The sequence below is a fragment of the Artemia franciscana genome, chromosome 9 (genome assembly GCF_032884065.1).
Source record: "Artemia franciscana chromosome 9, ASM3288406v1, whole genome shotgun sequence".
NCBI classification, from domain to species: domain Eukaryota; kingdom Metazoa; phylum Arthropoda; class Branchiopoda; order Anostraca; family Artemiidae; genus Artemia; species Artemia franciscana.
The window spans coordinates 12,639,097-12,651,846 of NC_088871.1; the positions used below are offsets into that span (position 1 = coordinate 12,639,097).

Here is a 12,750-nt window from a genome sequence, read left to right on the forward strand (position 1 = left end):
AAGTGTAAGTTATTCAACAAATAATCCAGACCGTTTCACGTAGTAATCCTCTTAGTCTCTGATGAGATTCACATTTCGTAAAATGCTAAGGATAAGTGACCAGGTTTGTCAGATAAGTAAGCTTGGTATGCTCGAACACACTATAAATGACTCCCTCGCATAGCAGGGATTACCCGCGTGGACCGGATATATGTTGTTTACCTATGATTGCGAATTTTTTCCACTGGGGGTCTTCTTTCCTTTTGCACAGGAATATAGCCTAAAAGTGAACTATTCTGAAAAACGTCAATAAGTTTCGATATTGGTTATTTTGACAAAAAAGCAAGACTCAAAATCACTACACCGGATGACATAGAATGCAGAACTTTCAGTAATATTTGAGCTAACAAACATTTGTTTCTTTACATTACCATATAAGTAACCCTGCCCCCCCCCTTTTACGGTCCATACTATTTTCAAGCTTACATCTTATTTGAATATTTTCTTCTTTGAACAATAGCGTTTTTACAACTAGAATCATTTTTAATTCCGCTTTTGTTTTTCTTGAAACTTTGTGAGAAATTAGGGATTCCCGACAGCAAGCCAATATTAATCTCTTCTCATTACGCAAAGAATTTCAATACATAGCTTCCTTTTCTTTCTTCAGTAACACGAGTAATGGTTAGTCCTAAGGCCATCACGTATGGGGGAAGGGATTTGGGACACCCCTCCCTCAATTTTTTGGTCACCCGGCAAAAAAAGTTGGTAAAATCATGAAGCGAAGCACCATGATTTATCCGATGCCACTAATTTTTTTTTCTGTTAAACAAAGACCACGAAAATACTAACATGTCATCTAAAGGAAGTTCGAACTTGGTCGGTAAACGCAGCAGTTTTACCGACTTCTACCGTGAGTTTACAGGTGGTGCCACAACTTTCCTTTTGGTTAAATAAAGAGCATTAAAAAGGTGACATGATGTGTACCGAAATCTGAATCTCGGTCGGTAAATGCAGCGGTTTTACAGACTCGTGCAGTACTTTTATGCATTGTATCCGAAACGGACATTATGCTAATCATTGACAAAAAACAGTTGGGGAAAAGGAAAATCCCTTGCTCCCCCCCCCCAATATTTAGGCTATAAAGACCCTGGTTAGTCTTAATCACTGAGAAATTTAACGATTTCGCGTATGCCTTCCAATTAGCAGAACGGAAAAAACAACCTGAGAAGAGTGTGCATCTATTTTTTTTTTTTTTTTTTTTTTTTTTGTCAATCCCAGAACAGCGGAATTTCGTAGAGAAACGGGATTTTTTTTTGCAAAACTTCAGAGTGCAAGAAAAAGAAAATGACATTTACAGTTCAAATAAGCATTTGCAAATATTAGTTATGTCTGTATATTCATGTTCAGTATGTATGTCTTGATATTATTTTCTGCCTTTTACTGCTTCATTTTCTTTTGTTTTTGTTTTCCCGTCAAGAACGCAACAGTAAACAATTGGCAAAAGAACGAGGTTGAATTCAGCCTCTGCTCAATTTAAGCAAATAAAACATATGAAAACAAAGAGCTTAAAGCCCATAGCATTAATGCTTTTGCTCCTTAAGTTTTAGCAGAAAAATATGACACCGAGATTCTCACAGCAATGGCTGCTGTGAAAATTTGCAGAGTAAGAATTAGGGTCTCACGCATGCAAACCCTTAATGTGTGCTGTGTTTTATTCCTTTTCCTCCTTATGGTTAGTGTAAGCAAAATTTCAAAAAAGTGTCACACCAAAATTAGTCAGCGGAATTAGAATATCAAATTTTGGGTGTTTTTTTTTCAATTAACTGTTCACCGACAACCCTAAGATAAACCCAGCCAGGATCAGGCTGAGATCACGACAGTAATGGTTAATCCCTTTTAAGCAATGTAGATCATAAATCCATTACCCTCAATCTTCTTTTTACCTATTGATTTGCACAGTTTTAACCATTATAGAGTGAGATTTATCGATAAATGTGCATAAAAACACTTTTCTCCACAATTGTAGGGAAAAGATACTGTCTATCTGTACGACAGTTGAAGATTCTCGCGTTAGCCATCTCTGAGATTTGAATTTCAGCAGCAAAGGAAAATTTTGATCCTTTCTTTATTTATTTTGGATACAGGTTAAGGCATTTCACTTAGGTCCACTTTCCTTTCGTGTCTAGCGGTGGTAATATTTCAACATCAAGCATTTTTGTCTTATGTCAGTCTTATATTTTTGACTAAATCACATTAACAACATAAAAAGACCAACTGCCCAACACCATTTCTGTAATTCATTTGTCTTAATGTGACCATAGATACCAACGATTTTAGGTTCTAGCTCTGGACTGTCAAGTGAAAACCCTTGCTACTGTTTCACCATTTCTTGAACGCGTGAATGGATGAAAACTAGCAAACCACCTAAAAACCAAACTAAAAACCAAAAACCAAACCCAAAAAACCAAAGCCATTCTTGACTAATAAGATTAAAAATAAGCTAAGTTACTCAATGAAATAATCAACACCATCTAACACTGCTAGAAACAAACAAAGACCACGTATGCTTTTTATGTCCATATATGTTTAAAGTATAAATTATATAGGTAGTACTAACATTATTTTGCTTCTGAGGTATGTTATTCTACTTGCAGTACTATCAGTTTTTAATTCCTAAAAAAGTCAAGTTAAATCACCCTTCATTTTCCTTATTTCGTTTGAAATTAAACTCAGTGCCCAATTTTAGGCTAAAATGAACATTTCCCCCAGACACATTAGCGGCCCTTTTCTCGCTATATCTACAATCTGATATCCATGCGTAGAACGAAAACAAAGGCATATTTCTATGAAGATAGGAGTACGCTATTTCTGGTTTGATCTTTGTTCTGTCATCACAGATTATAACACGAAACTTTTCTTTACAGAGCAAAGAGAAAAATATACATACAAGATAACAAAAGATCAAGCCTGCGAAAATTCTGGGATCCAATTTATTAAAATTTTACTAAGAATAAAACTATACCTTTTAATATTTGAGCAAAAAGGTTTGCATCATTTTCATCATAGAAGGGCGGATATCCACACAACAAGATATATGCAATGACACCTATACTCCAAACATCTACTGATTTACCGTAGGGCTTCTGAGCCAAAACTTCGGGAGCTAGAAAATAAAATAATTTTAAGAAAGGGATACTAGTCACATATGATGCACCAATTGATTATCGATGGCTTTATGCATATGGTGCTTAAAGGCCCTAAAGTACGTAAAACATCTTTCCAGCGGTTCACTCCGATTGACTATCAATTAAAATGGTTTGCGTTTAAAATCAGGGGAATGATTGGGACAACCGTTCTGAAGGAATTATCTTCTGTCACTGAGTACAAACCGGAAATTCTTAATCAAAAAGTTAAAAACACTTTAAAAAAAACAGGCAAGTGAGAAAAAATTACCATTTGAAGCTGATTGAGGAATGGTAACTATGATTTTAATTGGCAAGGTAAAAGTTTATTACGAAAACAAATTCACGGAAATTTCAAAGATAACCTGGAAATCCTCGAATATGGTGTCTAATCGAAATAAAAACTGAACCATTGGAATCGGCATTGTCCAAAACCTCACACAGGAAAGTTAAAGCCCCCTCCCCCATCATGAACAACAAGAAAAATTAGTTTTTTGCATAGGTAGCACTGATGTGCCCTCTTTTTTCTTGTTTTTGTCGTTCTAGCCCCGCCATACGCTGCAGTCACACCTGCCCCACGGTCTGGGAGTATTTCTCTCCCTTGATTATCAATCCCTGCTGTTGTTATCAATGGAAGGTTGATAATCAAGTGAAATAAATACTCGCAGATAGCAGATATAATTTTAGTGAACGCAGTTATTGCTCAAGAGGCGCTAGGGTGTTGGGATGACATTAGAGATAGCAGGCGTGTGAATGATGATACATTCAAGTCTGCACTTTGGATTTGGATGCTTCTTCGACTGACGATGCAATCCAAAAGTTCGATGGCGAAGTTCGATTCTTCCCGTCAAAATCGCCTGTAACAACAGATATTGGACAGGGCTCCAATATTTAAATCGCGATTATCCTGTGATAAATCGCGCAATAATCAGATACGCAATAAATCATGGATACACAATAAATCGCGTATCCTCACAAGACACCCAAAGCACCAATGGGAAAAGCTTCCGTGAAATAATTCCAGTGGAAATACTCTTATAGTTTCCGTCAAATATTTCTTTTCATTTTAAGGCAATTGTGCGCCAAAGTTAGGACAGGACTTTCTTACTCATATGTAAACAAATACTATTAAAAATTAGACTGAGTGAAATACCAAGTTCCACTTTTTTTTCAAGACCGTAAAAGGCCGTTCTCATTGGAGTATTTTTATTTGTGAGGGAGGAATGGACTGGAGAATTGAGGACACCAGTGCTTGGTCTTAAGGTATACCAGGAGCCAGTCGTCACCATCATCATTGTTTGCATCGCCATCGGTGATGAGATGAGATGAGTAACTGCTATTCAATATTCAGCCAGGTCATCATTACAAACATTATCATCACTAAAATTAGCGATACAATCATTATCAAGGTATTTATTTTTGTTGTTGTTATTATCTCCGTGGTCTTCAATGTCATTCGTCTTAAACCTCATTCACCCGTCGCTGGTACCATTGCATCATAAACCCCTAAAAAGTATCACTACAAATCCTTAATTATTCTCTCGTGATTCTACTACCTATTCTTCTTATTTTTAAAAGCTATGTACTGTATGCTGGCAAATGACGGTTCAGCTTTGCTAAAACTAATTTTGTTTAGTTTAAACTTTTCTTGGGCCAAATTTTGCTAAGATAAAACTGTCATGCCATTATTACACGCTGACTTACCAGGTCTAAGCTAATAGAGCTAACTAAGCGGGATGACATGCATTCTTTTCTAAATCCGTTGGAGACCAACATTTGTTATTGAAGAGAAACAAGACAAATATTTCTAAATTGTGTCGAGACAAACAAGAAACAAATGAAAGAACAAACCTGAAATATACCAACAAAATCTTTAGTTGCACAACAACTACAACGAAATCAACCGACATATTTCTAATTTACCTTACTAGAGTCACACTCAATCAGAAGCCAAATTGTATGTAACCTAAGTTAAAAAATAAGAAAAACAATGAAAAACATAAAATTAGTTATACACATTTGTGCTATATATTTACAATAGTTTTAAATGTGATGTTATAACGTAATTTAGAAATTTGCATCAATTTATATTGACAAAACCTTACAATTTTAATATTTCCATGATGCCTTGACAGTTTCTATGTATAAAAAATTGTCGCAGATTCCAGCACGTGAACTTCAAAATGCCTTCTTGACTCTTCAAAACCACTAAAAAATTCACAAGGGCTCACGATTTCACATTAGTAGTGTTATACTACAAAAATATACGGAACAATAACAACAAAAAAGACAGAGACAGACACAAGAAAAAAACAGTTTCAGCATCATCAGAAATGAAGACTTTATCATAACACTAATACTTATTAGCTAGTTTTCCGTTCAAATTATTTACACTTTTTTCCAGGGATTCCCCACTCGACAAATCTTCAGAATAAGGCTCTTGAGAGAATAATAGGGAAACGAGAAATTAAAATATTTTAATTAGGTTATTTCAGGCATACTGAAAGGTTTTCAGAAGACAAGGTAAACAAAAAGACGATTCAGCCAACCTATTAATCTTACAACGATCATATAAGCTTACTATGATAACGTAACGCGTTGAGGACTGAGAAAGTTTGGCTCCTAAATGTTACAGAATATATATCTCGGCATAACAGGAATTGAAACAAGGAACATGTAATGGGTACTTTTACCTGTCAGCGTCAGCTACCGATTGAAACCACCCTCATTTCTTGCATTTTTTTTTTATATCAACCTCAAAAATTATAATTACTTAAATTTTCACCCTGTCTCCGTACTGACAGCAGAGCAAAACCAGCGTAGGAAAGTAAAGGAGAAAGTAAAATAAAGTAAAGGAGTAAAGTAAAGTATAGGAAAGTAAAATAGTATTTTGTCCCATGTCCCAGTCAGCGGAAAAACAATACTTTACCTTACCGATACAATACACTCACTCTCACTACAGCATTAAGCCATCCGAGGACTGTATACATTAAAAGCCAATTCTTTTGATGTACTAATTGCTATCGAATTTCCTTTTTTTAGAGTTTCGGTTACTATTGGGACGAGTCACTTACAGTTCGTTTGTATGAATTGTTTGATAAACTCAAGAGAATATTTTAGCATTGAAAAATATCATGTGATTACATTTCTAACGAGCTTATCACAGGAATTTACTGTGTCTGAGCTTTTGGCAAATTAAAAAAAAAAAATTTGCTCAGAAAAGTTTGCATCGACGTATTTTCCGTTATTTCTAAGACATTCTCCCCTCCCTCCCCAGAAAACACATATATACATTTTTTTTAGGAAACGCGTCTTTTGTTTGGATACCATTTTTACCTAAATTCCAAGGAAGATGCGGCTTTCTCATTAAGGAATATACTTTCTTTACATCTGAATTACACAGCCAAGAGGTGGTTTTCAAGTAACCAAACTTCTGGAATTTTCATAAAAATATTTTGTAACCGATTAAAACGTCTCTTTTTGGTTAGCGGTTTCGAACGGCTTTTTAATCGTGGTTGCAGCGTCAGATGCGACCTAGCAAAGAACGAACTCCGCAACTCGCATACTATGGCCCATAGAAACCAAAAATTTAAAAACATTTTTGAAAAAAGAAATACGAGTTAGGATCGACTGGTTCTTTAAGATCCGTAGTAGGAACAAAACAACAAAACCAAAGATTTCCCGTGTCCAGCACATTTACTATTCAAAATAACCGTGAAATTAGAATATAAACACTTGAAATTAGTATTTATACAATTGGAGAGGGGGGGGGGGGGGTTCTAACTTACTACACGTCCCCGAAACTAGTACTAGCAGTTTTTTGTAACTTAAATGAACTGTTCTAAAGTTACAATAAATAACGTTTTATATCCTTTTTTATTAACATTTAATCAATTAAGAAAATTAAGAGCCTTCCATCCTTTGTCTTTGAAAACTTATTATGGCTTCTACTCATTTCTCGTCTTAATATAGTTTCTAGCTGTTATGTAAGATTGATTATCTGCTTCAAAAAAATATTTGATAGGTATCTGAGTAACCATTCGTTTTAAAACTATCGAACAACTCCCACATTAACCGCATTAATGATAATAATAAAACCCTAAAATTAATACCGCCAGCTGCATACAAAAATAATTTAATATTTAATACTTTTGTTACATTATTTGTGCTTCGCTTCAACGAAGTAGCAAGACTAAAATAATACTTCAAACTCAAAGCATAGTCCCTATACTTGACCGCAACCTATTTTTGGAAGGTGAGGAGGGGGAGGGGGTAGCCAAAGTAGCATTCCTAAAGTACTTTCATGATTTTCATATTTTTTAATAGACACTAATATCCAGAGTTCTAGCGTATTTTCAGTATTTTTTTTTTCTAGTCTCTACAGTGGGTGTATATTTTGCAGCCTGGAACTCAGATGCCCCAAAGGCTCTAAACGAAACTTTTGAAAATAGAGGATTTCATTTTCTCTAGCATTCTTTTGATTTTAGCACAGCTTGCTCAACGAACATTTAGCCTTTTACAATAAATTTCAAACAATAAAAGATGTGACGGGATTCCAAGCTAAATTCACTTGCCCGCCACGAGCCCTGAGACATTGCCCCGTTCTTTAGCACTAAGATCTTACATCTTTCTGCACAGACTACCGTTCTTTAGTTCATCATTGTTCAAAGATCTTACTGCTCACTGATGTTAGTCAAATTTGCACAGAACGCCATTTTTCTGTCACACAGAACCAGGGGTGGATCCAGGATTTTCTTTAGGGGGGCGCATAATAGACTGTTTCAATAAACTTGCGAACCAAGAAATACACGTAATTTAAAGGGAAACTCGACAATTATATGTTTTAGGTAGGTAATGGGAATGGTCGTAAATTTAATCTAAAATCTGGTGAGGGTTAAAGTTAAAATTAATATGATGGTATAAAAATGGTACAAAGAAATTGATACAAAAAAATATTAAGTTATAAAAACCACCGCACCATAAAAAAAATAAAAAGCTATTCACCATCTATAAAAAAAACTGATATTTATTATTTTCTGCATAATTTTTTGCCTTTGCAATTATGACCGCTATAGTGAGTGAGTTAACCTTTTATAGTCAAAAATTGTCCTGAACCATCTTTTGGGGTCATGCACTCTTTTTGACGATTTGCATAGGTTAAACCATTTAGCATGTCGCCTAACTTCGTGGCATCTCTTAGTAACTATGACAGTAATGAAGAGCAGGAAATGAGGATAAAGATACAACTTGTATATTCGTAAAAGATCTATTAGACATTAAATACTAGTTCTATTAAGAAGGTAACAAGAAAGGTAAACGAAGAGATAGAAATGCATAGAACACATTTAAAACGGGTGTTTTAAGTATAGGCAATAAAGCGTTAGCTAATCACTGTTTCTTTTTAAAAATAGTGTTTTAATAACCAGTGTCAACTTCGACGAAATCTAAAAAATTTACTGATCAGAATTTTATTTTTGATAACAACGTAGCGTAGCTTTCCACTTTTTAAAGTTCGACATATTTCGCTTAAATTACAGAATTCACAATTTTATCAGATAAAGTCAATTTCTGTTCCCACCATATCTATTTATTATACGGTCGATGTCTATTTCTATATTTCGGTGAACGTTTATAGCTAGTCCTTTCAGTATAGAGTCCTGTCAGTTTAGAGCTCTTCGTTAGTATTTCCTCTTCTATTCATCCTAAAATATTCGAATAAAGACTAAAATCTTCAGAAACATATGGACTCTAATAAAGATGCATGTAGGTATGTGCTTCAGACTAAGTAAATGAGTCGAAATACTTCTTAGAAAACAAATAATTAAGTCTTTGTTATTTTTGTATTTGATAGATATAGTTTGGTGATTTAAATTTTTAGGATTTCAAGCTGTGGTAGATTTCTAATTAATTTTTTTATCTTGAGATTTTCAGATTTTCAATTCAAAGTTTAAATCTCGATATGTCTGTTGCACACAAAAATAAAAGTTCGACTCAGATTTAGCATTAAGAAAGTTGTACTGTAGAAATTTTGATTTATAATCAACTAATCGTGGAAATATGATTGGATGGCATGTATCAAAATAATTATAAAATCCTCAGCGGCATATGTAGCAGTTTACGATTTTATGGACAAATATATGCAATCCCTATACAAAAATATAACTATATTTTGTGACTTGGTATTGAGAAGGTGAGAAATTCTTAAATAATATTGTAGTTGCATTCCGTTTCCGTTGTTAACTCAAGCTTTGTGAACTTCCACTTTTTATAAACATTTTATTAAAAAATGTTTGAAAAAAAATCGATGCCATTTTACAGATTCAAACTGAGAATTCAGAGATCCATCTATACCAGCTAGAAAAAAAAAACAAAACACAGAATTATTTGCCTTCTTTCATAGACAATTTTTCAAAAATATATTCTTCTTAAATGATTACTCCGACGTTTGAAGGAGCATTTTGACTCATATGCTTGGTTTTAAGTATATACTTATGCGAACCTTTATTAAAATTCTAAAGGGTTTACCCTTTATTTTTATGTTTTAGGATGAACAGCGGAGATGATATGTCAAAGCTGAGCTTTAATTAGATGAAAATAGGCAGTAAAGTGGCCACTATTTGCTAACCAAAATTCAAAACTTAAATTAATAATTTTTGCATTTCTCATACATTTACTTTCTATTATACAAATCCCCTAAAAAACAACAATGCTGTAAAAACCACCCCGCTTCGCAAAAAAAGCAAACCCAAAAAACCAAAACAGACAGCCAAAAAAATTAATGATATCATTTTGTTTCACCTTAGTGCAATAGCAAGACTCGAAAACAATTTTTTGACAGTAAAAAGAAGTAAATATTTTGCTTTTTAGCCCCATTGTGACAGCACAATCCTGAAATATCCTTTCGACAGCCTAAAAAAATTAGGATTAAATTTTCCCTCCTAATTATTACGAAATGAAGATTTTCGTCTCCCAGTTGGCTTTTGGGGTACTACGGACAGATTCCCTTGATAAACCTAAATGAGTAAAATCTAGCAGAGACCACCCAAAGTAACTGAAATCCTGTTTCAAACTTGTTCGCAAAAAGAAACAGTCTTAATAATTAAAAAATAATAAAAATAAAACTTAAATATTAAATAACAATTACAAAAAAAACTTTTGTCCCACCACAAACCAGAGCAAGCGGTCTCAATCACAAATCAACCACTATGTCAGGGAGGAAAGGGGGCACACGCCCCTTGGATCCGCCACTGCTTAGAACAATGATGAGAGAACTTATGATACTATACTCATCATTGTCCTTAGACCGCTAATTAGAGCAGAATGATGAAAGACGTTAGCAAAAGAATGGTAAAAAGAAGCAAGATCTTAGTCCTAAGATTTCCCTTAAAAGCATTCTTTGTCAAAAGATGTAGGATCTTAGCACAATGATGAGCAAAAGAACGGTCTTATTTTATGGAAAGGCAGAAACAGGTTTTTAAAATACGTAGCTCCTATCTATGTCTTTTCAACCCGAGAAACTTCCTAAATGTTAGATGGCGCACGAAACGAGTTAGTAAAATACTTGCTGTAGTTTTTTTTTAACTACTCTAGGAGTTCCCTTCAACTATAACTTTATTCAGATGGGAATGAATAAATTTACGAAAAGATGAGCTAGAACTTCCTAAGTTAAGAAGTTAAGTTTCTGTGCAAAATTTTGTATATTGTAGGGCTAATTATTGCAGAGATAATGACACACCATCTGGTGTAAATGGGCAGTAGCATTACAAACCACAATCCAATATGAGATCCCAGAGGATTACATAGCGAAAATTAACAATAGAAAGGGTGTTATTTTAACGGTCTGAAGTATCTAACTATTAAGTAGCGTCTTGAGCAATAAAAAAAAAATAAAAAATCAAACCATCCATGGTAAAGAAGAGTAAGTAAAAAAATAGCCCTTTTCACTAGAAACGAAAACTCCAAGTAATAGAATTTATACATTGAACAAGTGCTTATTAACCCACGCTTGGTAGAGAGGGTAATACTAAAGAGGGAGCAGTCACCCCCATACACGAAATAATTTCTGTTTTTTTTTAAGTTTTAACATCAATCTTCACTTTCATTTTGAAAAAAAGAGTTTATTTTTATTTAATTGGTACAATGACTAAAACAATTCAGTTATGAAACCGAAATTTCCAGTAAAAGAAGCAAACACAAATCACTCTTCATTCTTTTATAAATATGGGGTTAGTAGCGGGTAAATTGAAACTAGCTTTACTTCAATAGAAAATTTTATGGTCTGGCTGCCTTTTGTGCGTCTAACTATTTTGCATTTGAAATAACAAAATCCCTACAGAACTTTGCAAAAATAGACGTTTTCTCAAATTTATTGAAATAAGCTCTATCAACAAGTTAGAGAATATTTTATAATCTCCAAGGAAAAGAGATCCGCTAACCCCTATTCTTCAAAGTTACCATCAAATATTCTTAGAAAATCGAATATCCTGGTGAAACTTTTAGAGAAGTTCTTAATTAGGAGACGACCAAAGAGGACTAAAAGTAAGCTCTGTTCTACTTATTAACAAGAATAAGAAACTTGCAAGACTTGGATCTTCGCCAATTAAATATGGAATGATGGGGCAGTTTCTCTGCCCCATCACTAGTGCCACGACTCTAGTGGCAGTTTCTCTACCCAATCTGATTAAATATACACACCAAGCTAAATAAAAGATATAGGGGAAGATTACTCGGCACTACACCTTCTAACATTAATTATAATAGAAGTTCTCACCTTGGTCACTTATATTAAGCAGATTTAAATTAAACAAAAATAAATTTAACAATCAAACCGCTTTCATTTGACGATACTTGACAAATAATTTTTTGACTACCCATAGAACTAGATAGTTCTAGAAAGTTCGACCCTACGAACTAGATATAGTACCTATAAACTACCTATAGAATTATAGACTACAAGGTAGTTCGATACTACGAGCTAGATATAGTACCTATAGACTACCTATAGAACTACTATTTTTTGACTATCTATAGAACTATAGACTACTATAGACTACTAGGTAATTCGATACAACAAACTAGATATAGTACCTATAGACTACCTATAGAACTACGATTTTTTGACTACCTATAGAACTATAGATTACTAGGTAGTTCGATACTACGAACTAGATACAGCACCAATAGACTACCTATATAACTACTATTTTTAACTACCTATAGAACTAGGTAGTTCGATATTACGAACTAGATATAGTAGTGCCCGATGCTAAGCGATACTCTGGGATCAATAGTAATGAAAAGTCAAAACTTTCGATACACAAATATAAACCTTCTATATTGTTCTAAGTAATTCTTCTTCAATTCTAAGTCATAATCAAATTCTTTTCTTTTCAGTAATTATCTTAGGCAAGAATTTAGTTCACAAAAAGTAGGCTTAGGTTATCTTAGAGTAATCATAGCAAGTCAAGTAGGCTAGTTAACTTTAAGCTGGTAGGCCTACAGGGGACAAAATTCTGCTTTTTTCATCCTTCTCTACATTTTAAAGTAGCCTAATAGACAGGAATTCAGCGGTTTAAGGTAATAAAAAAAG

The 12,750-nt window shown here is 34.0% G+C and overlaps 1 protein-coding gene across 1 annotated transcript in view; it reads right to left on the bottom strand.

The window, feature by feature from the left end:
- LOC136031016 (calcium/calmodulin-dependent protein kinase type 1-like) overlaps positions 1–12,750 on the bottom strand; it is a 97,071-nt gene that overhangs the window by 12,436 nt on the left and 71,885 nt on the right. The window contains exon 7 of the mRNA XM_065710188.1: positions 3,002–3,142. Within this exon, the coding sequence (XP_065566260.1) occupies positions 3,002–3,142 (141 nt within the window). The remainder of the gene's footprint in view (positions 1–3,001; positions 3,143–12,750) is intronic.